The sequence below is a fragment of the Rhinoderma darwinii genome, chromosome 2 (genome assembly GCF_050947455.1).
Source record: "Rhinoderma darwinii isolate aRhiDar2 chromosome 2, aRhiDar2.hap1, whole genome shotgun sequence".
Lineage (NCBI taxonomy): Eukaryota > Metazoa > Chordata > Amphibia > Anura > Rhinodermatidae > Rhinoderma > Rhinoderma darwinii.
The window spans coordinates 283888095-283915755 of record NC_134688.1 but is presented as its reverse complement, the minus strand read 5'-3'; the positions used below and the strand labels follow the sequence as shown (position 1 = coordinate 283915755).

The 27661-nt window shown below is 46.2% G+C and overlaps 1 protein-coding gene and 1 long non-coding RNA gene across 3 annotated transcripts in view; one reads left to right on the top strand and one right to left on the bottom strand.

Moving 5' to 3' along the window:
- Window positions 1-27558, bottom strand: part of LOC142743015 (uncharacterized) — a 45700-nt gene extending 18142 nt beyond the window's left edge. The window contains exons 1-2 of the long non-coding RNA XR_012881481.1: window positions 27386-27558; window positions 10155-10350 (exon numbers count right to left, since the gene is read on the bottom strand). This is a non-coding gene — a long non-coding RNA (uncharacterized LOC142743015). The remainder of the gene's footprint in view (window positions 1-10154; window positions 10351-27385) is intronic.
- Window positions 26299-27661, top strand: part of SFPQ (splicing factor proline and glutamine rich) — a 33644-nt gene continuing 32281 nt past the window's right edge. The window contains exon 1 of one of the 2 annotated variants that reach the window (XR_012881480.1): window positions 26299-27191. Coding sequence is in view for 1 of the 2 variants with exons in the window: in XM_075853351.1 (XP_075709466.1) it covers window positions 26379-27191 (813 nt within the window). In the remaining variant the exon portion in view is untranslated. The remainder of the gene's footprint in view (window positions 27192-27661) is intronic. The other variant, XM_075853351.1, reaches the window with a different exon arrangement.

Sequence of the window (27661 nt, the reverse complement as noted above, 5' to 3'; positions counted from 1 at the left end):
ACCGACGATAAAGCCCCGATCAGCTCCTTTAACCCCTTCAGGACCCAGCCTGTTTTGGCCTTCAGGACCCAGCCGATTTTTTCAAATCTGACATGTGTTACTTTATGTGGTAATAACGTTGGAATGCTTTTACCTATCCAAGCGATTCTGAGATTGTTTTCTCGTGACATGTTGTACTTTATGTTAGTGAAAAAATGTTGTCGATAATTTTGGTATTTATTTCTGAAAAACACCACAATTTAGAAGAAATTTGCAAAAATTAGCATTTTTCTAAATTTAAACGTATCTGCTTGTAAAACAGAGAGTAATACCACACAAAATAGTTACTAGTTAACATTTCCCATATGTCTACTTTATGCTTGCATCGTTTTTTGAACATCCTTTTATTTTTCTAGGACGTTACAAGGCTTAGAACTTTAGCAGCAATTTCTCTTATTTTAAAGAAAATTTCAAAAGGCTATTTTTTCAGGAACCAGTTCAGTCTGAGGTGGCTTTAAGGGCCTTATATATTAGAAAATCCCCAGAAGTCACCCCATTTTGAAAACTGCACCCCTCAAGGTATTCGAATCAGCATTCACAAAGTGTTTTAACCCTTTAGGCGTTTCACAGGAATTAAAGCAAAGTACAGATGAAATTTACAAATTTTATTTTTTTTGCAGAAATTAATTTCTAATAAATTTTTTTTGTAACACAGAAGGTTTTACCAGAGAAATGCAACTCAATATTTATTGCCCAGATCCCACATGTGGCCCTAGTGTGATAATGGACTGAAGCACAGGCCTCAGAAGCAAAGGAGCACCTAGTGGATTTTGGGCCTCCTTTTTTTTAGAATATATTTTAGGCACCTTGTCAGGTTTGAAGAGGTCTTGTGGGGCCAAAACAGTGGAAACACCCCAAAAGTTGCCCCATTTTGGAAACTACACCTATCAAGGAATTTTTCTAGGGGTATAGTTAGCATTTTGACCACACAGGTTTTTCGCTAAATATATTGGAATTAGTCTGTAAAATTGAAAATCTACTTTTTTTCTGAAAAAATATAGAAATTTTTAATATTTACGAGGAATAATGAAGAAAATCACCCAAACATTTGTAAAGCAATGTCTCCTGATTACAGCAATATCCCATATGTGGTAATAAACAGCTGATTGGACCCACAGCAGGGCTCAGAAGGGAAGGAGTGCCATTTGGATTTTGGAGCACGGATTTTGCTGGATTGGTTTTCGGTGCCATGCCGCGTTTGCAACGCCATGGAGAGACCAAAACAGGGGAAACCCCCCAAAAGTGACCCCATTTTGGAAACGAGACCTCTCAAGGAATTTATCGAGGGGTATAGTTAGCATTTTGACCACACAGGTTTTTTGCAGAATTTAGTGGAATTAGGCAGTGAAAATGAAAATCAACTTTTTTCCTGAAAAAACATAGAAATGTTAAATTTTTGCAAGGAATAAAGGAAAAAAAGAACCACAACATTTGTAAAGCATTTTCTCCTGATTACGGCAATACCCCATATGTGGTAATAAACTGCTGATTGGACCCATGGCAGCGCTCAGAAGGGAAGTAGCGCCATTTGGATTTTGGAGCACGGATTTTGATGGATTGTTTTTCGGTGCCATGCCGCTTTTGCAACGCCCTGGAGAGACCAAAACAGTGGAAGCCCCCCAAGTTACCCCATTTTGGAAACGCCCCCTCAAGGAATTTTTCTAGGGGTATAGTGAGCATTTAGACTCCACGGGTCTTTTGCAGAATTTATTAGAATTAGGCGGAGAAAATTAATATCACAATTTTTTTCCACTAAAATGTTGCATTTTCTCATTTTCACAAGGGATAAAGGAGAAATAAACAACCAATTTTTATAAAGCAATTTCTCCCGGGTACGGAAATACCCCACATGGGGTCATACATTTTTTTCATTAGAAATGAATTAACCCTTTCAGGACTGATGCATTTTTTGCTTTCTTATTTTCGTTTTTCACTACCCGCCTTCCAAGAGCCATAACTTTCTTCTTTTTCCGTCAGTAGAGTGATGTGAGGGCTTATTTCTTGTGGGAGGAATTGTAGTTTCTATTGATACCATTTAAAGCGCCGTAAAAAGTACTGGGAAACTGAAAAAAAAATAGGAAAATATAGTAATATATGAAAAAAATCTGATTCCATTTTTTGGGGTTTTCGTTTTTACAGCCTTCGCCGTGCGGTAAAAACGAAAACTACAGCGATTTTGGCGGTTTAAATGATTTAAGTTTTTTACGGTGTTCACCGTGCGAGTTAAATAATGGTATATGGTAATAGTTCGGCCTTTTACGGACGTAGCGATATCAATTCTGTTTATTTTTTGACATTACTTTTGAAGGAAAATGGGAAAAGGTTTTTTTTTTTTACTTTTTTTTCTTTCTCACTACTAATAACTTTAATTCTTCTACACATTTCATTAGTCCCCTTAGGGGACTTGTACCAGCGATCATTGGATCGCGGGTACAATATGCTGCGATACTAATGTATTGCAGTATATTGTTATTCTTACAGGCTTCTGTAACCGCACAATCGCTGTTCCTGTCCGTTAGTCCTGGGTGTCAGCTCTAATACACAGCCGATGCCCGCAGCGTATGGAGCGGGCTCAGCACGTGAGCCCGCTCCATACATGACCCCCGCACCATGACGTGCTATTAAGTCATAGTGCTCAAAGGGGTTAATGCACAGAGGATGGTGTGAATATTGCAATTTTCCACTGATATGTCATTATAGTGCATAATATGTTGTGCCCAGTTTGTGCCACTGAAGACAAATACCTCATAAAACGTTAAGCGGGTTCTCCCGGGTATGGCGATGCCATATATGTGGGAGCAAACTGCTGTTTGGGGATGCTGCAAGGCTCAGAAGGGAGGGAGCGCCATTTTGTTTTTGGAGCGCAGATTTTGCTTGGTAGTTTTTCTGTTTTGGGTTTCGCTGGTATTTCAGTTTATAATGTGGGGGCGTATGTAATCTGTACGGAGAACATCAGGGCATAATAAGAGGGTATAATAATTGGGTAAATAAATAATAATTCATAGATGCGTGGCCAGTGTCGCACTGATAAATGGTGTCGGATGTTACCCGCTTTTAGAAAACACTGCACATTTTGCATCGCCATATTCTGAGAGCCAGAACTTCTTTCTTTTTTCACCACCGGAGCTGCGTGAGGGCTTATTTTTTTTTTGCGGGACAATCTGTACTTTTCATTGGTACCATTTTGGGATACATGCGATTTTTTTTATCACTTTTTATTAAAGTTTTTTGCAAGCCGGGTGACCAAAAACAAGTAATTCTGACAATGTTTTTTAGTTTATTTTTTGCGGCGTTCACCGTGCACTATAAATGACCATTATTTTTTATTCTGCGGGTCGGTACGATTACGGCGATACCATATGTATATAGTTTTTTTTTATGTTTTGCAGCGTTTGCGCAATAAAATCACTTTTTTATAAAATAATTTATTTTCTGTGTCACCATATTCTGAGAGCCGTAACTTTTTTCTTTTTCAGTCAAAAAAGCGGTGATGGGGCTTGTTTTTTGCGGGACGGGTTGTAGTTTTTATCGGTATTATTTTCGGTTACATGCGACTTTTTGATCACTTTTTATTCTCTATTTTGGGAGGGGTGGTGACCAAAAAATAGCGATTCTGGTGTCGTTCTTTATTGTTTTTTTTTGGGGTGTTCATCGTGCGGGAAAAATAACATTATAGTTTTATAGTTGGGGTCGTTACGAATGCGGTGATACCAGATATGTGTACTTTTTTTAACGTGTTCATTTTCATTATAGGAAAAAAATGAAGTGTTTGTTTATATAACTTATAACTTTTATTTTTACACTTTTTTAAAACATTTTTATTATCATTTTTTTTTACTTTTTTCACTTGTCCCACTAGGGGACACTTAGACTTGCAGCTCTGATCGCTGCTGGAATGCATTACACTACACACGTAGTGTAATGCACTCCAACTGTCATTGTGACGTGACAGTCACACTGACAGGAAGTCTCGGAGGAGCGGCAGGAGGCTGTTCCTCCGAGGCTTCCGTACATGGCAACCCGGAGGTCATTGTCTGACCTCCGATTGCCGTGACAAGCATCGGTAGCCTTCACAATCACTTCGTGGGGGCTGCCGATGTGCTTCAAACCACTTAAATGTGGCGACGGCAATCCGTCGCCGCATTTATGGGGTTAATTGCCGAAATCAGCTGCGATGGTCCGCTGACCGGCAAGGCTGGAGTGTCAGCTGTCAGGGACAGCTAACCTCCCGGTTCCCGGACACTGTCCGTTAGGACAGTGTGCGCCGGGAACTACTCCGCAATAGTACGTCTGGATGCGGGAACTAACCCCTCTGCAGGACGTACTATTGCGGAGCAGCGCGGGAAGAGGTTAATAACGAAAAAGACACAGGCCTGCGCGATTCCTGCCTAGACGCCGATTTTTCCCACCCCTTCAACGCTTGCAGAATAAAAAAGAACCTAGTGACGTCCGACCACCCCCGCAATTTGGAAAAGAAAGCCACCCCTTCGAGACGCATTCGAGCCACCATACCCGACACACCACCTCATGCAATGCAGAAAAATACTCAAGTGTCACTGCTGCACGCAGCACAGGATCCTCCCCCACATGTCTACCAGCCACACGCAACCATTCCCTCCACGCATTACCATAAGCCGCCCAGGTAAAGGGCGCCAAGGACGACCTCACCAACGGGACTAGCTGCGATCCAGCAGCCTCCACAAGGAGTCCAGGCATCTGGACCCCATGAGATCCGCCTGCGGGCAAAAGGGAACGAAAGACCTGCCAATTAAAACGAGATAAAGAATCAGCAACAACATTATGGACGTCTGGAACGTGGTGGGCCCGAAACTGAATGTTACATTGTAAACCACGCAACACCATGCAGCGAAGCAAAGCCAGAACCGGACTTGGGGAGGAAGTAAGATGATTAACAGCAAAAAACAACACTCATATTATCAGGCCAAACCACAACCAAAAACTGACACTGATCAGAAGAAGGACCCACAAACCAAAATAATCTCAATAATGGGTAACAGTGCCACAACCTGTAACCTCCTGCAACGTCCATTCCAAAAAACAGCTAAAAACCTCAAACCAGTAACAAGAAATCAAGCATCCCATGGGCAAACACGTCATAATAGAAAAACCCCTCCAAATAGAAAACAATCCACATGAACAGGCAACAAACGAAAAGCGGACGTAATAACAGACTTAGCCATAAGGGCACCTGCCCCCACCCGACACACCAAATCAACAGCCCTATCAAAAGAAACATACGACACTGCCGCAATTTCGCTGCTAATACCATCATTCACCGACCTTCCTCTAGGACAGGGGTCTCAAACTCGGCTGGGTAAGTGGGCCACATATAGAAAAAATGGGAAGTTGATGGGCCGCATTACTTTGAAATTTGATACAATACAAAATTATTGTTAATCAATTAGTTATTTGAACTACTATAACACTATATTACTATAATAATAATAATAGATTACTATAATAATACCGCTAGGTTTAAAATTTGAGATATTTCTCCACATGCTTATTTCAACAATCCAGTTTTCCAGTTTAAGTGTCGCTAAATGCAGTCCGGTGGCTCAGTTAGCAGCGTTTGGCAGACACACATGTCAAGATTGGGCAGCCCCTTTTTAGATAGTGCCACAGTGCCCTCGGTGGATGCTGCCGCAGTGCCCTATGTAGATGCTGCCACAGTGCCCAATGTAGATGCTGCCACAGAGTCCTCTGTAGATGCTGCCACAGAGTCCTCTGTAGATGCTGCCACAGTGCCCTCTGTAGATAATGACACAGTGCCCTCTGTAGATAATGCAACAAAGCCCTAGATAATGCCACAGTGTCCTCTGTACATACTACCACAGTGCCCTCTGTAGATGCTGCCACAGTGCCCTCCGTAGATGCTGCCACAGTGCCCTCCGTAGATGCTGCCACAGTGCCCTCCGTAGATGCTGCCACAGTGCCCTCCGTAGATGCTGCCACAGTGTCCTCCGCAGATGCTGCCACAGTGCCCTCCGCAGATGCTGCCACATATGGACAGCGATGTCAGGGGCAACCCCAGAGCTGGAGTCCCAGGCAGAGCGCTAGTATGCTCTTCCTGGGACTCCAGCTGTGCTCCCGACATCACTGGGACTCCTGCTCTGGGGAAGCCCCTGATTGTCGATGTATGGACAGCGATGTCGGAGCCTTCCCCAGAGCAGAGCCTATACTAGCGCTCTGCCCGGGACTCCGGCTCTGGGGAAGCCCCAGACATCATGTGTCCAAACATGGACACCGATGTCAGGGAATTCCACAGAGTCCCGGAGCAGAGCCAATACTAGCGCTCTGCCCGGGACTCCGCTCTGGGGAAGACCCTGACACACTGTCCATATATGGACAGCGATGTCAGGGAATTCCACAGAGTCCCGGAGCAGAGCCTATACTAGCGCTCTGCATGGGACTCCGGCTCTGGGGAATAGATGCCCAGCGATGTCAGGAAAGTCCAGAATCTCGGAGCAGAGCCTATACTAGCGGCTCTGTGTCCCTCGGGCCGCAGATGACAGCCCCAGGGGCCGCATGCGGCCCGCGGGCCGCGTGCTTTAGCCCCCTGCTCTAGGATAAGAAAGATGATAAATGAGGCGAAACTTACAAGGCTCCCTCTCAGGAAGCACGCCGAGCGGGGACACCCGAAGGTTAGAAAAACGCAAGACCCAAAACGGGCCGGCCATCCGGCCTAGCTCGACTTCCTCCAGCACCTAATCCCCAAGCGCATCAGGATTTTCAAAACCAATTTAAAATTCTGCGACAAAACCAGGGCACCCTGAGCCACAAACGGACTGAGAAAACCATAACAAAAAATGACCCTAAGCAGGGCGGCCTCCGCCCTCTTGGGGTGCCAGTCTAACCACGGGAGCATCACGGACCCGCGCACCGGCGTCCTCCCCCTGACCAACACCCACAGGGCGGCAACCCCCCCGTCCCTCTGGGAGCATCTAACGGCAGAATGTGTTCCACCACAAGTGGAGCACTCGTGCTTGAACTTATAAGAGGCGTAAAACCAGCAATGCCCTTCGTTAAAGAGCCAACACGCGCCCGCTCTGCGCACTCCCCCGGCTGAAACGGCCGCTGAGACATCATTAAACGCAACCATACGTTGGTGGCTTTGGTGCCCCACCCAACATCCGGCCTCTGACCCGGAACTCCTCATCGTACCGCCACCAAGCAGTTCCGCCATGCGATTTATACGCACTGAAAATAATGTCCAAATACACAAACGACTGACCCGCACAATCAGGTCGACACTGACTAAACCCACCCCCTAAAATCGCAAAAGCCTGCATCCAATTATTAAACAACTTCATAACCATAGGCTTGCTCAGAACACCCCGCTCAAAACGGCGCTCCTTATCTACTGTCGACAAATCGACCGACAAAAGGGACCAAATATCAATATATTGATTTTTACCAATTATATCACAAACCTCATCAGATACTTGAGCCCCCAAAGGCGAAACACTACAAAAATACGTATCTCTGAAAGCGGGCACCGCAGGTGTCGACGTGACCGTAGAAGCCTCAACCATGGCCTTCGCAAGCACAGACGGAGGCAATGGAGTAACCGGGAATGAAGCGGCACCAGCTAACAGAGATCGCACGGCAGACAACAAATTAGCATCAGACATGTTATTAGCATTCCATGCCCGGAGGCAGTCAGACTCACCATGTCCAGGAGAAGGCGTAGCAACCGGAACAGCTGGAGCCGAAACCGGGGGTGCTGGCACTGGAGCCGCAGGGTCCCAGCCAAAACAGGCGACGAGGACCTCCGAGTCCCCACTCAAGAGCGGCGCCTATGAATCCCCGGTCAGAACCCCGAGAAACATCCAAAGAGTAGGAGACAGAAGGAGACCTCCGATACATCCGAGCCCGCCGCCTGCTGGAACGGTGGAACCGACTGCGATGCGAACCCCGGCGATGACGGGACAAGGACCTACCACCGGCACTCCTACCGGAAGGAACCCCAGACCGAGCTCCGCCATCCCGTGACAAAGAACCCGGGCCCCCGGACGGAAGCACTGGCAAAGGGGTAACCACTAAAGCGGGAGGCCCCACCGCCTGACGAACCGGCGACCTATAGGGACCCCGTGGGAAAAAAAACTCTGACCCCACCACTGACTCCTCATCCTCGGGCAGTGAATGGTCCAACCACGCCCCACTAAACTTCTCTACCTCTCAAAACCCCCTGGGCAGAAACACCTACCCACCCGCTCCCTCTCACCTTCAGCAACCAGCAGGAAGGGGACACGTCCGGAAGGGAAAGCAGCTGCAGACACCGAGGCCGAGGCTAAGGCCCGCATCACAGAGCCCCGTCCAGATGAAGGGCGGGGCCTAATCCTTCCTAACCCAAAGGACACATGGGCACAAGGGGTAGGAGGAATGACATCCCCCACGATGGACCCTGGCGCCGCCGAGGACTAAGACGCCGGCTCCGGAGGAGAGTACACAGCCAGCGGAGAGGCGCGAAACTACATGCGGCCCCGGAGCTCAAGGCCCGAGGCCGCAAAATACCTGCGTCTGAGGGAGATAGACGGGCGGGCGGCCGAGACATCCGAGCCAAGCGCCGCCTGCCAGATGATGAAGGGGGAGCTGTGACAGTCGCATCCCGAAGGAGCGACTGCAACCACTCACTCTCTTCCGCCGCCAGGGCGCTCTGAAGAGCCCTCACACGCTCCTGCCGGTCCAAAAAATTTCAGCCAAAGAGGTAAGTGAGGTGGGGAAGGGAACCTATATACCATCCCTAATTAACCTAACACCCCCCTTTCCCAACCCTCCGCCCACCTCAAAATAGCTGACTCACCCTGCACAAAAAAGGAGGGAAGGAAAGCCCTTCCCCCCTGCTAACTACCCCACCTGTTCTCTTAACCCTTCATACCCGCAACAGTCCCAGTCTCAGCGGCTAATACGCCTGTGAGCCTTCAAAACTTTCCAGGTTCCTTTTTTGGAACTATGCCCAGAGGAGATAACCTAAAATTTGTGAAAGGTGGAGCTGAATAAAGAGCGGCAATTCTCCCTAAATCGAATTCTCCCACCTTCTGAATTTAACTCTAACAATATCCTTGTACATATCTATTGTTTTTAAATTATTTACCCAAGAACAGCCTTGACCTTCATATTCAAAGCCTTCTTAAAATCCTGTAAAAATTAAATCAGCTTTCTCCCTGTCGTGGTAATGTTCTAACCACGGAAGCATTCTTTGTATTATGACAGGAGTCGGTGCTTTTAGATAATTGCTTTTTTTTAGTATTGAGCTGTTGTTGATTTGATTGACTGTTCCTTTTGAAACACCTTGACATTGGATGAGTTCCCCCACAAAAGGAATACTCATGCTTGTACCTACAATTATGCAACCATTTACAAGTCGCTTCATTGTAGGCAAGACAAACCCCTTTTCTCATTGAACCCTGAAGGGGAGTGTTTTGTTTAACCGCCACCGATCTTTGTGGCAACATCAAGTTGTCCTTCACACCCCATTTTATCTTAGGGTGTACCGCTAATTTCTGACGAAAAAGCTCGTCATAATTAAACCATTCTAAACTGCCAAAATTACGATAAGCCTCCAAAATTATATCAATGTGCTGAAATAAACCAGAACAAAATTCAGGATGACGCTCTCCCATCACAGAAGAATAGATACAGAAAGCATGTAACGAATTGTTGAAAGATCTTGAAAAAACACGCTTTCTATCCTCATCAACTTTGCCATCCCTTTTATCACTACGCACAACATGATCCTTCCCTGAAGGGAGCAAGGATAATATATCAATAAATTCATTTTTCCAAATACGATCCTTTATGACCGCAGTTAAATGAAAACCCAGAAGAGAAATTTCACAAGATATTGCCTCTTTACAGCAGGTTTCAACAACACCAACACCTTTATCTAATAAAGGCAAATATCTACTGTCCTGTCCTACAACTGAACTAACAGGAACTGAAGTAACATCCTTACAAACATTAGCACTAACAGAAATAGGAACAGGCGGTTTAACCCAAACATTAGAAAGAGAAATCGAAGGCTTAGATAAAAATTCATAAAAAAACTGAAGAAAACTAGACATAACATCAATGTTAACAGGTTGTGGTACATTTTGAATCTCACGACTCCTGGATGATGCCTCCTGGGAAGATCCAGAGGATGAATGGTTGCCTTGAAGTAATCCAGGTTCAAGCCCGATATTCTGTACTGGAGGCTGTGACTGAGGTAAATCCATAGACAACGGTCGCTGCTGGGTCAGACGAACGTCACCACTGTCCAGAAAAGAATGTTGCTGCTGCTGATAGCTGGGAGACAAAAACCCCACTAATAAAAAAACTTCCAGAAGGATAGGTAAGTAACAACTGCAAAATAAGGGAAAAGAAAGGGGGGGACGGACGGACCAAACCACCTAGAAAAACTAATTAATAAAGCAACAATACAACTAGAATAATCTGAATGCCCCTATGCCATTATGTGCCCCACAAGCAATACTGCTCTGGGGAGCCCTATCAATAGTTCCTCTGCCACATAAGAGGAGTGCAATACTATAGTAACGGTCAGGCGTTGGGACAGGGGTGTGGACCGACTATGTCACTCTTAGATTTGGTTAGGGCTAAGGGATTTTGCAAACTTCACCTTAAAGCGACCCTCCAGTCCCTAAAAAAAATTAACTAATGATTGCAAAATAATTTTTTACTTACCTGGTGTCCATCTCTTTCTTTCCTCTTGCTCCGTTGCCTTGTTCTCGGTCCCCATTATCTTCTATCAAAGATGCCCGCCGGTGTCTCGTCTCAGACTTGCATAGGGAGCATAGTATGCAAGTCTGAGACTCAGCCCCTCCTCCTCCCCCCTTAATGTCCTCTGATGGACCAGCGCTCCCTAATAGTATGGGTTAGTGTCAGCCAAAGGTGAACAAGCCCACCTCTGGCTGACACCAACTAGCAATAGTAATGGAGGTGTCAGTCAGACACCTCCATTACATACGCTGGTATACAGTACAAACAAATAAACTTTATTGAAGGTTTTAGACGTGTCTGAAATTTGCATACTATGCTCCCTATGCAATTTTGAGACAGTGGAGGCCATCTTGGATAGAAGATAACGGGAACCAAGAACAAGGCAACGAAGCAAGAGGAAGGAACAAAATGGACACCAGGTAAGTTAAAAATCATTTTGCAATTGTTAGTTAATATTTTTGAGTCTGGAGGGTCGTTTTAAGAAACGCCTCAGGGGGGTAGGGACTTTTAGCAGGGAATCCCAGGTCACGTCCCTGGAGAAGTCGACAATAGCAACTACTGACGGATTGTAAACCAGAATCGATAAACAGAAAACAATTCATACAAATCCAAGGTCAGGGCTGGCAGAATTCATACAGGCCAGCTAACACAGGTCTGCCCGTTAAATACACTGTATGGACAAAAGTATTGACAAACCTACACATTACACCAACAGGAGCTTTTATGACATTCATTCTAAATCCATAGGCATTAATATGGCGTTGCCCCCCCCCCCCCCCTTTCAAAGCTTAAACAGCTTCCACTCTTCTACAAGATTTTGGAGTGTGTCTGTGGGAATTCAGACTCATCCATCAGACTGCCAGATAGAGAAGGATGATTCGTTACTCAATAGAACACCTTTCTACTTCTCCAGAGTTTAGTGGCGATGTGCTTTACACCACTCCATGCGACTATTGGGGATGTAAGGCTTGCATGCAGCTATGGAAACCCATGCCATGAAGCTCCTGGTGCAGTTTTTCTGCTGATATTAATGATGAGGGAGGTTTGGAACGCTGCAGTTATTGAGTCATCAGAGCATCGGCGACTTTTATGCACTATGCGCCTCAGTCTCTGGCGACCCCTCTTTGTAACTTTTCGTGGTCTGCCACTTCATGGTTCCTAAAGGCTTCCACTTTGCCATAATACCACTCACAGTTGATCGTAGAATATCTAGGAGGGAAGAAATTTCACGATCTGATTTGTTGCAACGATGGCATCCTATTACAGTACCACGCTGGAATTCATTGAGCTTTTTAGAACGACCCATTATTTAAAAAATTGTTTGTAAAGGCAGACTGCATGGCTAGGTGCATGATTTTATACACTTGTGGCAATGGGACTGAATGAAACACATGAATTCAATGATTAAGCAATGTGTCCCAATACTTTTGTCCATATATAGCTTTCGCACACTCCACTATGTAGAGGTTGGCGGCAGCTGTAACACAAAGAGAGGAACGTCGGCTGCAAGTTGGGGGTCCTGTTACATATTTTGCATTAGGGGCCTAGGAACTTCAAGTTATACCTCCGCCTTTCACACGCTCCTCAATTATTTAGATTAATCCTATGCTTTCCTTCTCCCCTGCTCCACTTGGCTACTTCTATTCATAAGTTAATTTTTATTCATTCTTTTAGTTACTTTTGGCATGCTTTAAACGCCATCCCTCTACTGTTATTACTATGGAAACAATATCCTGTTCACTCCTTCTCATCCAAGACAGATATATGTGTTGTGCTTTTTTATATATATATTTATTTTCCTTATGATTGTAGCATGATCCTCTGTGATGTGTGCGCTCCAAAAGCAAAATGGCGTCCCTCCCTTCTGAGCCCTGCAGCATGCCCAAACAGCTGTTTGCGTCCACATATATGGCATCGCCATATCCGGGAGAACCCGCTTAAAGCTTTATGAGGTATTTGTCTTCAGGGGCACAAACTGGGCACGACATATGCACTAAAATGGCATATCAGTGGAAAATTGCAATATTCACACCATCCGCTGTGCATTAACCCCTTTGAGCACTATGACTTAATAGCACGTCATGGTGCGGGGGTTGATGTATGGAGCAGGCTCACGTGCTGAGCCCGCTCCATACGCTGCGGGTGTCGGCTGTGTATTACAGCTGACACCCGGGACTAACAGACAGGAACAGCGATCGCGTTGTTACAGGAGTCTGTAAAAATAACAATATACTGCAATACATTAGTATTGCAGCATATTGTACCCGCGGATCCAATGATCGCTGGTACAAGTCCCCTAAGGGGACTAAAAAAATGTGTAGAAGAATTAAAGTTATTAGTAGTGAGAAAGAAAAAAGTTTAGTTAAAAAAAATAACCTTTTCCCATTTTTCTTCAAAAGTACCGTATATGGCGGCGTATAAGACGACTGGGCGTATAAGACGACCCCCAACTTTTACCCTTAAAATATAGAATTTAAGATATACTCACTATTTCGTGCAGGAGCGCTTCACTATGGCCATCGGCGGCAGGACCCAGGACTCTCTGTCTCTTTGAACTCGCGCATGCGCAGATAGGCTGCTTCATCGCGCGAGATCTGAGAGGCAGGGAATGAGAGGAAAGGGCGGGCCAGAGGATCTTACAGAGATGTTCCCTGGCGGCTAATACCGGCTTCCCTCAGATCCGTGGCGGATTCCGTGCATCCCGGGAGCCTGTGTACCGGACTGCAGGCTCACAAGGTAACACACAACCTGTGTGTAGACAATATGTAGACTAGGGATGTCACGATACCAGAATTTGGACTTCGATACCGATACTTCGTTTAGTATTGCGATTTCTATACCAATTTCGATACTTTTGCCAACAGTAATAAAAAAAAATTCTTCCGTTTTCTGATGTGAGGCGCGACGTGTGATGAATTTTGAACGCGCCTCACATTAATAGTAATTAATCCCATCATGTTTCTCAGTCATATTGGGTTAATGTGCGAGGTACATGATGGGGTTAATTACTATTAATGTGAGGAACATGGAGGGTAAATTCATCGCACCTCGCGCCTCACATTAATAAGTGAATGAAAGCCGTGTTTATTTCATTTTTTTACAGCGTACACATCATAAATGATGCAAAAAAATTGTTGTGCGCGCCATTACTGAATGTGTGATTATTTTATGTATTGAGACTTATTTTAATGTTTATTGTAAAAAAGGTGAAGGTGTATTTTTTTTTAAATTTAACAATACTTTGTTTTTACTTTATTTTTAAACTTTAATGTACTGACATATATCAGATATGTGCCAGTACATTAACCTGTGGACGGATAATACACAGGCAGTTGTTAGGACATACTTGGGTATGTCCTAACAACATGAAATATGGTAAGACAGCCCTGGGGTCCGTCAATAGACCCTGGGCTGTCTGCCCATATATGGTATGGCCCTCGATCGCGTCACAGGAATTCCCTGTGACGCGAACCAGGGGCATCCCCCCTTCTCACTTTCCCCTGAATGCTGCAGTCAGCTGTGATCGCAGCATTCAGGGGAATAACGGCGGAGATGAGCGGTTTCTCTGATCTCCGCCGTTATAGAGCGGGGCTGCGGCTGTGTAATACAGCCATTGCCCCGCTCCTGACAGGAAGTGCGCGCGCAGTCAGCATGAGGTGATGCGGCCGGCGCTGCACTAATGAGCGGCAGTTCAGGCACTGAAGACAGAACATGGGGGTGTTTTGTAGCGCGCCCGCCATGTTCTGTCTCCAGTGCCGCCACTCATTAGTGCAGCGCTGGCCGCATTGCATCATCCTGACCCCGCGAACTTATCATGACTCAGGAGCGGGGCTGTGGCTGAATTACACAGACGCAGCCGCGCTCCCATACATTCATGTGTTACTATACTGAGCTGTGCGGCTGCGCAGCTCAGTATCGAAATACAGGAAATAGCGGTATCGAACCGTTTAGGGATGCACAGTATCGAAACAGTATCGAAGTTTCGATGCACCGTGCATCCCTAATGTAGACAATATCCGGCATATAAGACGACCCCACACTTTTGAATTTTTTTTAAGGGTGTAAAAAGTCGTCTTGTACGCCGATATATACGGTAATGTAAAAAAATAAACAGAATTGTTATCGCTACGTCCGTAAAAGGCCGAACTATTACAATATACCATTATTTAACTCGCACGGTGAACACCGTAAAAAACGTAAATAATTTAAACCACCAAAATCGCTGTCGTTTTCGGTTTTACCGTACGGCGAAAGCTTTAAAAACGAAAACCCCAAAAAATGGAATCAGATTTTCTTCCTATATTTTCCTATTTTTTTTCAGTTTCCCAGTACTTTTTATGGCACTTTAAATGGTACCAATAGAAACTACAATTCCTCCCGCAAGAAATAAGCCCTTACAACACTCTACTGACGAAAAAAGAAAAAAGTTATGGCTCTTGGAAGGCGGGTAGTGAAAAAACGAAAATAAGAAAGCAAAAAATGGATCAGTCCTGAAAGGGTTAATTCATTTCTAATGAAAAAAATGTATGACCCCATGTGGGGTATTTCCGTACCCGGGAGAAATAGCTTTACAAAAATTGGTTGTTTATTTCTCCTTTATCTCTTGTGAAAATGAGAAAATTAAACATTTTAGTGGACAAAAATTGTGATATTAATTCTCTCCGCCTAATTCTAATAAATTCTGCAAAAGACCCGTGGAGTCTAAATGCTCACTATACCCCTAGAAAAATTCCTTGAGGGGTGTTTCCAAAATGGGGAAACTTGGGGTGCTTCCACTGTTTTGGTCCCTCCAGGGCGTTGCAAAGGCGGCATGGCACCGAAAAACAATCCAGCAAAATCCGTGCTCCAAAATCCAAATGGCGCTACTTCCCTTCTGAGCGCTGCCGTGGGTCCAATCAGCAGTTTATTACCACATATGGGGTATTGCCGTAATCAGGAGAAAATGCTTTACAAATTTTGTGGTTCTTTTTTCCTTTATTCCTTGTAAAAATGTAACATTTCTATGCTTTTTCAGAAAAAAAGTTGATTTTCATTTTCACTGCCTAATTCCACTAAATTCTGCAAAAAACCTGTGTGGTCAAAATGCTAACTATACCCCTAGATAAATTCCTTGAGAGGTGTAGTTTCCAAAATGGGGTCACTTTTGGGGGGTTTCCCCTGTTTTGGTCTCTCCAGGGCGTTGCAAACGCGACATGGAACCGAAAACCAATCCAGCAAAATCCGTGCTGCAAAATCCAAATGGCGCTCTTCCCTTCTGAGCCTTGCTGTGGGTCCAATCAGCAGTTTATTACCACATATGGGATATTGCCGTAATCGGGAGACATTGCTTTACATATGTTGGGGTGCATTTTCTATATTATCTCTTGTAAATATTTTCATTTTTACAGACTAATTCTGTGAAATTCCTGTGTGGTCAAAATGCTAACTATACACCTAGATAAATTCCTTGAGGGGTGTAGTTTCCAAAATGGGGTAACTTTTGGGGTGTTTCCACTGTTTTGGCACCACAAGACCTCTTAAAACCTGACAAGGTGCCTAAAATATATTCTAAAAAAAGGAGGCCCAAAATCCACTAGGTGCTCCTTTGCTTCTGAGGCTGGTGCTTCAGTCCATTATCACACTAAGGCCACATGTGGGATATTTCTAAAAACTGCAGAATCTGGGCAATAAAATATTGAGTTGCATTTCTCTGGTAAAACCTTCTGTGTTACAAATTTTTTTTTATTAGAAATGAATTTTGGCAAAAAAAAATTAATTTGTACATTTCACCTCTACTTTGCTTTAATTCCTGTGAAACGCCTAAAGCGTTAAAACACTTTGTGAATGCTGATTCGAATACCTTGAGGGGTGCAGTTTTCAAAATGGGGTGACTTCTGGCGATTTTCTAATATATAAGGCCCTCAAAGCCACCTCAGAACTGAACTGGTCCCTGAAAAAATAGCCTTTTGAAATTTTCTTGAAAATATGAGAAATTGCTGCTAAAGTTCTAAGCCTTGTAACGTCCTAGAAAAATAAAAGGATGTTCAAAAAACGATGCAAACATAAAGTAGACATATGGGAAATGTTAACTAGTAACTATTTTGTGTGGTATTACTATCTGTTTTACAAGCAGATACGTTTAAATTTAGAAAAATGCTAATTTTTGCAATTTTTTTCTAAATTGTGGTGTTTTTCAGAAATAAATACCAAAATTATTGACAAAATTTTTTCACTAACATAAAGTACAACATGTCACGAGAAAACAATCTCAGAATCGCTTGGATAGGTAAAAGCATTCCAACGTTATTACCACATAAAGTAACACGTCAGATTTGAAAAAATTGGCTGGGTCCTGAAGGCCAAAACAGGCTGGGTCTTGAAGGGGTTAAAAGCTATGTACACCTTTGAAAAATATATATATATATTTTTAAATTAAAACGGAGTATCAGTGTGTTTGCTGCAACTTTGTAATAACTTTTTATTAAAAATTATTTTTACTTTTTCAGATACATCTGCTTTGTATCCTGGATACATAGAAGCTGTATCTTGTGCTGAGACCTGAATGCGACAGGTCAGCAGGACTGACGGGTTCAGTGACATTGGGTGCTGCGTGTCTCTGACACGCAGGATCGAGCTTTTATTGATCACATAGTGCTTCACCACAGTATAATACCCCCATAGAACCCCCACACTGTATAATGTCATTATAGCTGCCACCTCACAGTATAATACCCCATAGTGCTTCCAACACAGTATAATGCCAAATAGCTGCCCCCACAAAGTATAATGCCCCATAGCTGCTCCCATACAGTGTAATGCCCCCATAGATGCAACCATACAGTATAAAGCCAACACAGATGCATCTATACAGTATAATGCCCACATAAATTCCCCCATACAGCATAATGCCCCATAGCTGCTCCATACAGTTAATGCCCACACAGAAGCCCCCATACAGTATAATGCCTACACAGATGCCCCAATACAGTATAAAGCTGCCATACAGTATAATGCCACCTTAGCTTCCCCCATAAAGTATGCTCCCTTAGCTGCAACCATACAGTATAATGCCCCATAGTGCCTCAATGACCCTGTTGATAGTGCCACAGTGCCCACTGTAGATAGTGCCCACATAGAAGGTGCCAGTGCCCATCCCCCCACAGTGCCCACATAGTGCACACTGTAGATAGTGCTACAGTGCCCACATGTAAAGTGTCATAGTGCCCACATATAAAGTGTCAGTGCCCACATAGATAGTGCCACAGTGCCCATGTAGATAGTGCCATATACAGTACCCATGTAGATAGCATTACAGTGTCCCCTGTAGATGGTGCCCATATAGTGGCCATGTTGACAGTGCCACACCCCCCATAAAGATAGCATCAGCCCCCTGTAAATAGTGCCAAAGGGGCTGCCCCTAGGAGCGGAATCCCGTGCCAGGGCATTGGCCACGCTGTGGTCGGGGATTCCGCTCCAGGAGGAGCCCCTGACATCACTGTCCATATATGGAAGCAACAATTTTCAAGGAACAAGGCAGCACATCCAAAAATAGGAATTTTATTTACCCACAAATGCGACGTTTCAGTCCAGCAGGACCTTTTTCAAGCATTGTTGCTTCCATTTGTGGAACCTTGGATCAGGTTCCTGTAAAGGCTTGCACCCATCATATTACATCAAATATTCTCTCCGGTGCTGTGATCATTTTCCTTTCTTTAACTGTCCATATATGGACAGTGACGTCAGGGGCTCCCTCTAAGAGCGGAGTCCCCGACCAGAGCGTTGGCAACTACAGTGTTGTCAGAGGCTCCCTCTAGGACCAAAATCCATGGACAGAGTGTCGGCAACGCTCTGGTCCGGGATTTCGCTCCAGGAGAAGCCCCTGATGTAACTGTCCATATATCACCGGCAATCCGAGACAGCGGGACACTGCCCGGAATCCGAGACGGTTGGGAGGTATGTATACTCCTGTATGCTAATACATTACACTGTGCCACTGTGTCACTATGTGCTCACAGGAGCGCTCATCAGCCTCTTCTACAGCGACGCCGACCAACGTAGCTGAATACGAAGCAACTGCACCACCTGCTGTTGAAAGACAGTGGGTAGTTGTTAAGGACTTAAAATGTATGACCTATCCAGTGGCGTAACTACCGCCGTAGCAGCGACTGCTACGGGGCCCACGGCATGAGGGGGCCCGTGTCGCCCACCGGCACGGGCCTCCATCATGGCCGCAGGCTCCGCTAGCAGCCTGGCTCCCAGGACCTCTCTTCTGGACCAAACCCCCTCTAATCTTCTAAATAAAAGGTTCTTCCTGTTACTTTTTTGGTGTCCAGGATCTCCTTAACCTCAAATATCTCGGAAGAACTGCTGGGGACAACTGCAGGGCCAAGAGTCTTAGAGTAGCGGTTCAGGACCACAGGTTTCAGGAGAGAAAAGTGAAAGGAGTTGGGGATCCGGAGGGTAGGAGGCAGCCGAAGCTTGTAGGAGACCGGATTAATCTGTTGCAAGATCTCGAAGGGTCCCAGGAACCTGGGAGATAACTTGTAAGAAGGCACCCTCAGCCGGATATTTCTGGAGGACAGCGAGACCTTGGTACCTGGAGAAAACTGGGGAGGTTCTCTTCTCCTTGTGTCTGCCTTAAGTTTCATGCGGTGCACCGTCAGCAGAATGGAGGATCGGGTTTGCTGCAAGATCCGCAGGAAGTCCCTAAAAGCAGAATCAGCTGCGGGCAATTCAGACATAACGGACACTGGAAGAGGGAGTCGTGGGTGTTGGTCATAAACTATAAAGAATAGTGTATTTTTTGCGGACTCGCTAGTATGATTATTATTCGAGAACTCTGCCCAAGGAAGAAGCTGCACCCAGTTATCATGCTGCTTGAAGATGAAGTGTTGTAGGTAGTTCTCCATGATTTGGTTGATCCTCTCAACTTGACCATTGGACTGAGGATGGTAGGCTGAGGAAAAGTCCAACTTCACACCGAGGAGTCCACAGAGGGCTCTCCAGAACTTTGAGGTGAACTGAACCCCCCGATCAGACACAATATGCCTAAGCAAACCGTGCAGCTGGAAGATGTGTTGGATGAAGAGGGTGGCCAGTTGAGATGCAAAAGGTAGACTGGTCAGCGGAACGAAGTGAGCCATCTTGGAAAATCGGTCCACCACCACCCAGACTACACTGCATCCCGCAGAGGGAGGCAGGTCCGTGACAAAGTCCATAGTAATATGTTGCCAGGGGGCATCGGGCACAGGCAGCGACTGGAGCAAGCCTGCCGGTTTGGAGTGGGCAACTTTATTTGCTGCGCGATCAAGTCTCGGGTCTTATGGACACCCGCATGACCTGCCAGTTTGGAACTGTGTCCCCAGCGGAGGATTCTTCTTCTGTCTGCCAGACGCACAAAAGTCCTCCCCGGGGGAATGTCTCTAACTTGCAAAGGGTTGACAGGGATAATGCAGGATGGATTGATGATATTCTGTGGAGGCTCCATACTGTCCTCAAATGACCTGGACAAGACATCGGCCCTCACATTCTTGTTGGCCAGACGGTAGTGGAGCTCAAACTGGAACCGGGTAAAGAACAGCGACCACCTGGCCTGATGGGGATTCAGACGTTGGGCCGTCTGGAGATAAGTGAGGTTCTTGTGGTCCGTAAATATCAAGATGGGATGAACTGTGCTCTCTAAAAATGTCTCCACTACTCCAGAGCTAATTTGATGGCCAGTAACTCCCGATCCCCAATCGAGTAGTTGCGTTCATCGGAAGAGAAGAGCTTGGAGTAATAGCCACATACCATTCACTTGCCCTTGGAACCTCTCTGGAACAGGAGTGCACCAGCACCGACAGAGGAGGCATCCACCTCCAACGAGAACTGTCGAGAAACATCTGGATGATGGAGGATAGAGGCTGACGTGAAGGCACTCTTCAGGCTATTAAATGCGGCTTCCGCCTCTGGAGTCCACTACTTGGCGTTCATGCCTTTCTTGGTGAGGTTAGAGATAGGAGATGTCAGTGAGGAAAAATTTGGAATGAAATGTCTGTAGAAATTGGCGAATCCCAGGAAGCGCTGTATGGCCCTCAAGCCTTGAGGGCGTGGCCATTCCAGGACGGCCTTTACCTTTTCAGGATCCATCTTGAGACCTTGATTCGAGATGTTGTAGCCCAGGAAGGGCTGAGCATCTTTCTCAAACACGCACTTCTCCAACTTGGCGTACAGACGATTCTCCCTTAACCATAGGAAAACTTGACGGACATGCCTCCGATGAGTCATTGGATCTGGAGAAAAAAAATCAAGATGTCATCAAGATAGACCACAACACATACATAGAGGAGGTCACGAAAGAATTCATTAACAAACTCTTGGAAGACCGCGGGAGCATTACACGGACCGAAGGGCATTACTAGATATTCATAGTGTCCGTCACGGGTGTTAAATGCCGTCTTCCATTCGTCACCCCGGCGAATCCGGATTAGGTTGTAAGCCCCATGCAGGTCTAGCTTGGAAAAAAATCTTGGCTCCACGTATGCGATCAAACAGTTCAGAAATCAAAGGCAACGGATACCTATTTTTTACCGTGATCTGGTTGAGACCCCGGTAGGCGATGCAAGGACACAGAGAACCATCCTTTTTCTTGACAAAGAAGGAGAGGAAAACTTCTGTATGAAGCCCTTCTCCAAGTTCTCCTTAACATAGGCGGACATGGACAGAGTCTCTGGCACGGAGAGAGGATATACCCTACCACAGGGAAGGGATGCACCAGGAACTAGGTCAATAGGACAGTCATACGCCCGGTGTGGGGGCAGCGACTCTGCCTCTTTCTTGCTGAAGATATCCAAGAATGCAGAATAATGACCAGGCAATCCTGCCAAGGACTGAGTAAGAGGAGGCTGAGCCGAACGAATCTGTACCAGGCAGCGGTTGAGACACTTGGGACCCCAGGACTGGGGCATGTAGTTGGAGCCAGGGCAAACCCAGCAGCACAGGATTGACAGCTTTAGCCAGGACAAGGAACGAAAGGAGCTCAGAATGGAGGGCTCCCACTTGGAGCCTCAGCGGCTTGGTCACAGCTACAATTGGGTCTGGCAGAGGTAGTCCATTCATAGATGCAACCATCAACGGCCTCTCCAGAGGGGTTGTGGGCAATTGGAGAAGATCCACCAGGTCTCTACTAATGAAATTAGCAGCGGATACAGAGTCCAGATACGCAGAAACCCGATGCGTTTTCTCACCGGACACTATGGTCACGGGTTGGACAATTTCGACGAAAGTCCTTCTTTACCCAGGGTTGTCTCTCCCACCAACCCTAGGCTCCGGGACTTTTGGGGACACAGACGCACAAGATGGCCTCCGAGGTCACAATATAGACAGAGTCCCGAGGTGCGTCTGCGTTGTCTCTCCAGCTTAAACTGGTCCAACCTCACAGACTCCATAGGAGGATCTGTATCTGAGGACAGCAGGGCTTGCTGCAAAGTAGGAACCGGACTAGTAAGTCCTCCCTCCCGACGAGCTTCTTGGAATCGTTCTCGGATCCTTATATCAATCCGGCCAGAAGGATGAGGGCATCCAGGGTAGATGGTAGATCTCGGGCGGCCAGCTCGTCCTTAATCCTAGGAGACAGTCCCTGCCAGAATGTAGCCACCAGGGTCTCATTGTTCCACAACAGTTCTCCCGCCAGGGTGCGGAAGTGGGCGGCGTACTCATCCACGGAGGTGTCTACCTGGCGTAGGTTAAGCAAGGAGGCAGCTGCAGACGAGATTCGTCCAGGCTCCTTAAACACTGTGCGAAATGTCTGTAGGAACCCCTGGAAGTCACGGATCTCTGGTCCTTGTCTCTCCCAGATAGGGTTCACCCATGCAAGGGCCCCGCCAGTGAGGAGAGAGACGATGAACGCGATCCTTGCACCATCAGACGAGAATGCCTTTGCATACAGGCTAAAGTGGATCTGGCACTGGTTCAAAAATCCACGGCAGGTCCTCGCGTCTCCATCATAGCGGTCAGGAAGTGGCAAAGAAAATCGGGAATCTGGACTGCCAGGAGGTGTAGTCAGAGGATCAGTACTGGCAGGAGGTGTAGTAGAAGGAACGGCAGCTTGCACCTCCAGCCGACTTGCAATAATGTTCAATGCCTGGAGGAGTTGGTCCTGTCAAGACCGGAGGTCTAGAATATCCGCCTGCATCTCCTGTGACGTCGTTATGGTCTTGGATTGACCAGCAGGGTCCATGGGCTGAGCGTACTGTCACATTGGTTATGTGGACCCACTGGGCCGTACCGCCTTGACGGTATGGCAGCTGGCCAACAGGACACAGGTCACAGTCTATAGTTCATATAGTGTACCTGTGGTAGCTCAGACAGTAGCAAGATCGGCTCGGCTGGGACTAGGCAGCAGGCAGGCACCAGGCGTAGCACAGCAGGACAGGCGTGGTACACAGCACAGCACGACTTCAGCTCAACACGGCACTTGACCAGGATAGCACGGGATACAGGTTACAGGTAGCAGGAACGGGGAACACTGGTAACCAGAAAACACTTAGGAGACCATTTGCATAGACATACTAGGATAACGACAACAAGGCTCAGGCATGGCAGGAAGGGGTTGGGCCCTTCTTATAGTCCAGGGTGCTCTGGGAGCAATCAGCTCAATCTCCCACTTGTGTGCGACCTGGCTCCTTGTCTGGACTGAGCTCGCGAGCGTACCCTGGTCGTCACTGTGGAACAGGACCGCCGCATGTGCAAACATCTCTGGCGAGAAGGGCGTCGACCGGATGGAAGGAGTTCGTGGTCAGCGACCACAGACGTTACACAATGCTATGGCCATAAAGAAAACCTCCCTAAAAAAAATCCTTGAGTAGTGAGGCCATTGATCTTTAGGAAGGATGTCAAAAGACACACCAACTGGGATATTGGTACCATTACCTGGAGCACAGCAGACACAGTTTCCAGAACCTCTTCCTAGAAGAAGTACCTCCACATTATATGTCAAAAGTCTGATCTCGAAAACTGGCATCTATGGCATTCAGTGGTGGGACACCTATTCATTTTATGTAATCTAACAGGCATGGGATATCTCTAATGTACTGTACAATAAAAATATGTGTCGATTTGTTATTGGCTGAGGGTGAGACTAGAAGAGGGGAAGAGAGTATTTCTTCTCAATCTTTGCTGGATAGATTATGTATTTGAGATTTCCATTTATCCTCCACATGTGAAGGCGTACTCGCCAGTTTAGCTTGGATGCGGAAGGTGTACATCACTGAGATCAGACCCATAGGGCCTTAGGACCCATATATTCTATTTAATGGAAAATTAGAAATGAGTGCCTCTGTGGAGGGAGAATGACTGTGCATCGCATGCCGAAGCTACAGGAATCTATAGGATTCCCTAGACAGGCCAAACTTAGTTTGAAAAGGACTGAGAGTGTTTTTATAGAGGTTGCCAATTGTCCGCACCCCATGTTGAATCCAAAACTTAGGGATTCTGATAAATGCGGAACTAAGCGGTTGTGCCAAAAAAAAAAAAGTGTATTTCAGAACATCAGAGTATGTTAGTAGCTTTTAAGCCACATTCCACATCTGGGAGGCCACCTTGTGCAGATGCAGTAATGTTTTAGGAATTCCCTTGGGGTCCTTCCAACACCAGCCGTAAATGTTTTTTTTCCATTTTGCCTACATTTGAGGATTACAAGTCGGATCCCTGGGGGCTTGCACCCAAATACCCTGGAGGTTTTTTGTTCTACTGTGCTGCCCACTTTTTTTTTTGGATTAATGTCAGATAGATGCAGTTTCTATCACTAGAACAGGGTCCCCTAAACATCGTTCTACCCTTCTCGGCTCCCGCCTGGCCACTTCCTGATTATATGGTTGGGAGTTATGAAAACAGCGTAGCTCGCTGAGCTACGCTGTCACCGTAACTCCAATAGAAGTAAATGGCAGTTACAGAAGCAACGTACCTCGCATGCTATACTGTTGCCGTAACTGCCATTCACTTCTATGGGAGTTACGGAAACAGCGTAGCTCAGCGAGCTATGCTGTTTTCGTAACTCCCAACCATATAATCAGTAAGTGGTTGGGAGGCAGCGGGAACCGAGAGAGCTAGAACAGGGTTTAAGGGCCCCAGTTCTACAGATAGGTGCGGGTCCCAGAGGTGGGACCTGCATCTATCTGACATTTATGGCATATCCTTTGGATATGCCATAAATGTCACTGATGGGAAAACCCCTTTAAGTTTGCCCCAATAAATATTTCCAAATCAGCATCAGAAGCAGTGAAGATGGCTCCAGCCAGGGAGATTCACTGTAGTTCATGCCCCGTTGGGTAACTACAGTGAATTTACATATCGGGGGCCTAAAGTACAGAGCATCATTACTCAAGAACAGGGTAAGCAGAACAGAAAGACAAATGGTGCTGGAAACAGGGAGGGAGCGTACTAAAGGTAATATATGTATATTGGATGTTCGGACCTGGTGGCAGGTCCTCTAACATTTGGCTGCAGCGTTTCTTACCTGTAAAAAAAAAAAAAGCCTTGGAAAAAGGAAATTAAAACTCAGCATAACAAGTGTGAATACAGTCTAGGGGTGATTTTACACAGGCACATTTTCTACCAAGTGCCAATCGACAATAATAGCATACTGATCAGTGCTCCTTTCTCCATTGACATGAAGTATGGGGACGAACGATGGTCAATATCATTGTTCGTCTTTGTACAGTTTGCATATTGTCGACAGCACATAACGTTTACGCGGGGAGATGTACTGCTGACAAATGATCCTTTTTTTCGGCGCCATAAATGACGCACTAATTTACATTTACCAACGTTTGGCAACGAGCGTGCGTACAAGCTCTCGTTCAGCTGATCACATGCCCATGTAAAAGAGTACAAATTTAAAAAGCGACATTATCTTTTTAAGAAACGTAGAATTTGTCTTTATATTCAGATACATCCGTAAAAACGGATAAATGCGTAACCAGAATATATGAAAGATTTTATTGCACATTAAGCTACATTTGATAAAATCAGGACGGGATACATTTCTTCATTTAGCTACACCCTAGGAGTGATGATCGGAAACTCTAGCATTGATTGCACCGGTATTGTTGAGGCAGTAGAAGAGGCCATCTGTTCCTCTAGCCTTCGTTTGACAGATACGTTACAGTCAGCGACATTGATAAAGAATGACTTTCATTAGCCGCTTTTTCAATAATGACTGCTTATAAAAATGCGCATGGATTAAAAGAATACCCATGCATAATAAACAATATACGATATTCAAGGCCCGTAAAAACCACAAACTGCTTCCGTCCATTCATTCACAAAAACATCTACGTAAATGTCCCTGCCGAAGACGCGTATCCTTATTGGTTGTAAGCCCCGCCTATCATCGCAGTAACCAATCATCGTTGGATTTTTAAAGAGGAAGGCGCATTTCCTGTGCCTTTTAGGCAGATCACCTACCAATAAGCTTCTGTGGAGTTAGCTAGCCAGGATGATCTAATTGGTTAGTATTAAAGGGGGCGTAAACATAGGCTTTCTACATAAGCAGAGGACAAAGCCGCCTCGCATTCTTCGTCTGCGCCGCCATTTTGCAGTGACGAACGTTGAAGCGGGTTTTGTAGCCTCTGTTCACGATGTCCCGTGATAGATTTAGAAGCCGCGGTGGAATGGGAGGCGGTATGGGAGGGGGAATGGGGATGAACATTTACCGTCGGGGTAATGGCGTCCGCGGTGGTATGGGCGGTATGGGAGGCATGTCGAACTTCCGTGGACACGGGTACATGGACTCAAATCGCGGCCCTTCAGGTCATCATAACCAGCTGCAGAATAAACCTCAACTGAACCAGCAGAAGCCGCCGCAACAGCCGCCACAGAAACCACCTCAGCAACCCCCGCAGAAGCCGGCACCACAGACCACGCAGGAGCAGAAACCTGTGATTTCCGAGCCCCCAAAGACTCCCCAGACACCGCTTACACCTGCAGCTAAGCCCCCTGCAGTAGTGAAGACCCCCGCACCTCCGACCCCTGCTGCTTCTCCTCAAACCAAACCGGCCCCATCGCCTCAGCAGAAGCCCGGTATCACTCCACAACCGCAGCAGTCGCCCGCCTCCCTGAAACCGCCTATCCAGAACCAGGCCCAGAAGCCACCGCCGCCTAAAGTAACGCCACCTCCCATCCAAAGCACACCCCAGCCGCAATCTCAACCACCGCCGCAGCAGCAGCAGAAGTCTCTGCCACCTCCACAACAGAATCAGGCTCCGCAACAAAATCAGGCTCCGCTGCAAAACCAGGCTCCGCAGCAGCAGCAGCAGCAAAGGCAGCGGCCTGGGTTTAACCCTCAGCCCGGCCAGAAGAGGCCTCACCAGTCCAGATTCCATTCACAGCCACCGCCAGAACAGCAGCAGGCGCCTGAGGTGAACACCCGGGACGAGGGCGGCTGGAACGATGTAAGTTTTACTCTACTCCGCCCTATGAAAATGGCGCAGTATCTTTGATAACCACTGCATAATGGCGGATTAGGCCCTACTGTATTACTATATTGTGTGGTGTTTATACACGACATTTAGGGCACGAAGCTGAGGCATAGCAGCACACTGCATTAAATACTGTATAATGTTAGTTGTTGCTGAAAGATGGCCACCCTTCATCTTGTGCTCCGCAGTGTGCGTGTGAAGGAAGTCTTTAAAATGGCTGCCGGGGCCGTGCCGTCTTTTGTGTAGCCTCCATTTTGGAGATGAAGCCCGCCAACCTCATGTGCACCGCTAGAGGGCGAGGTCTTAGGAAGTTCTTGCTGCATTTTTTTTTTTACTGGTTTTAGGTTTACTCATGTCTATAATACATGTTTAGTAGTTGCTTACATAGAACACTCAGCATCTCTATCTCCTATTTCAGTCACGATTATTGCGTTTTTAACTGT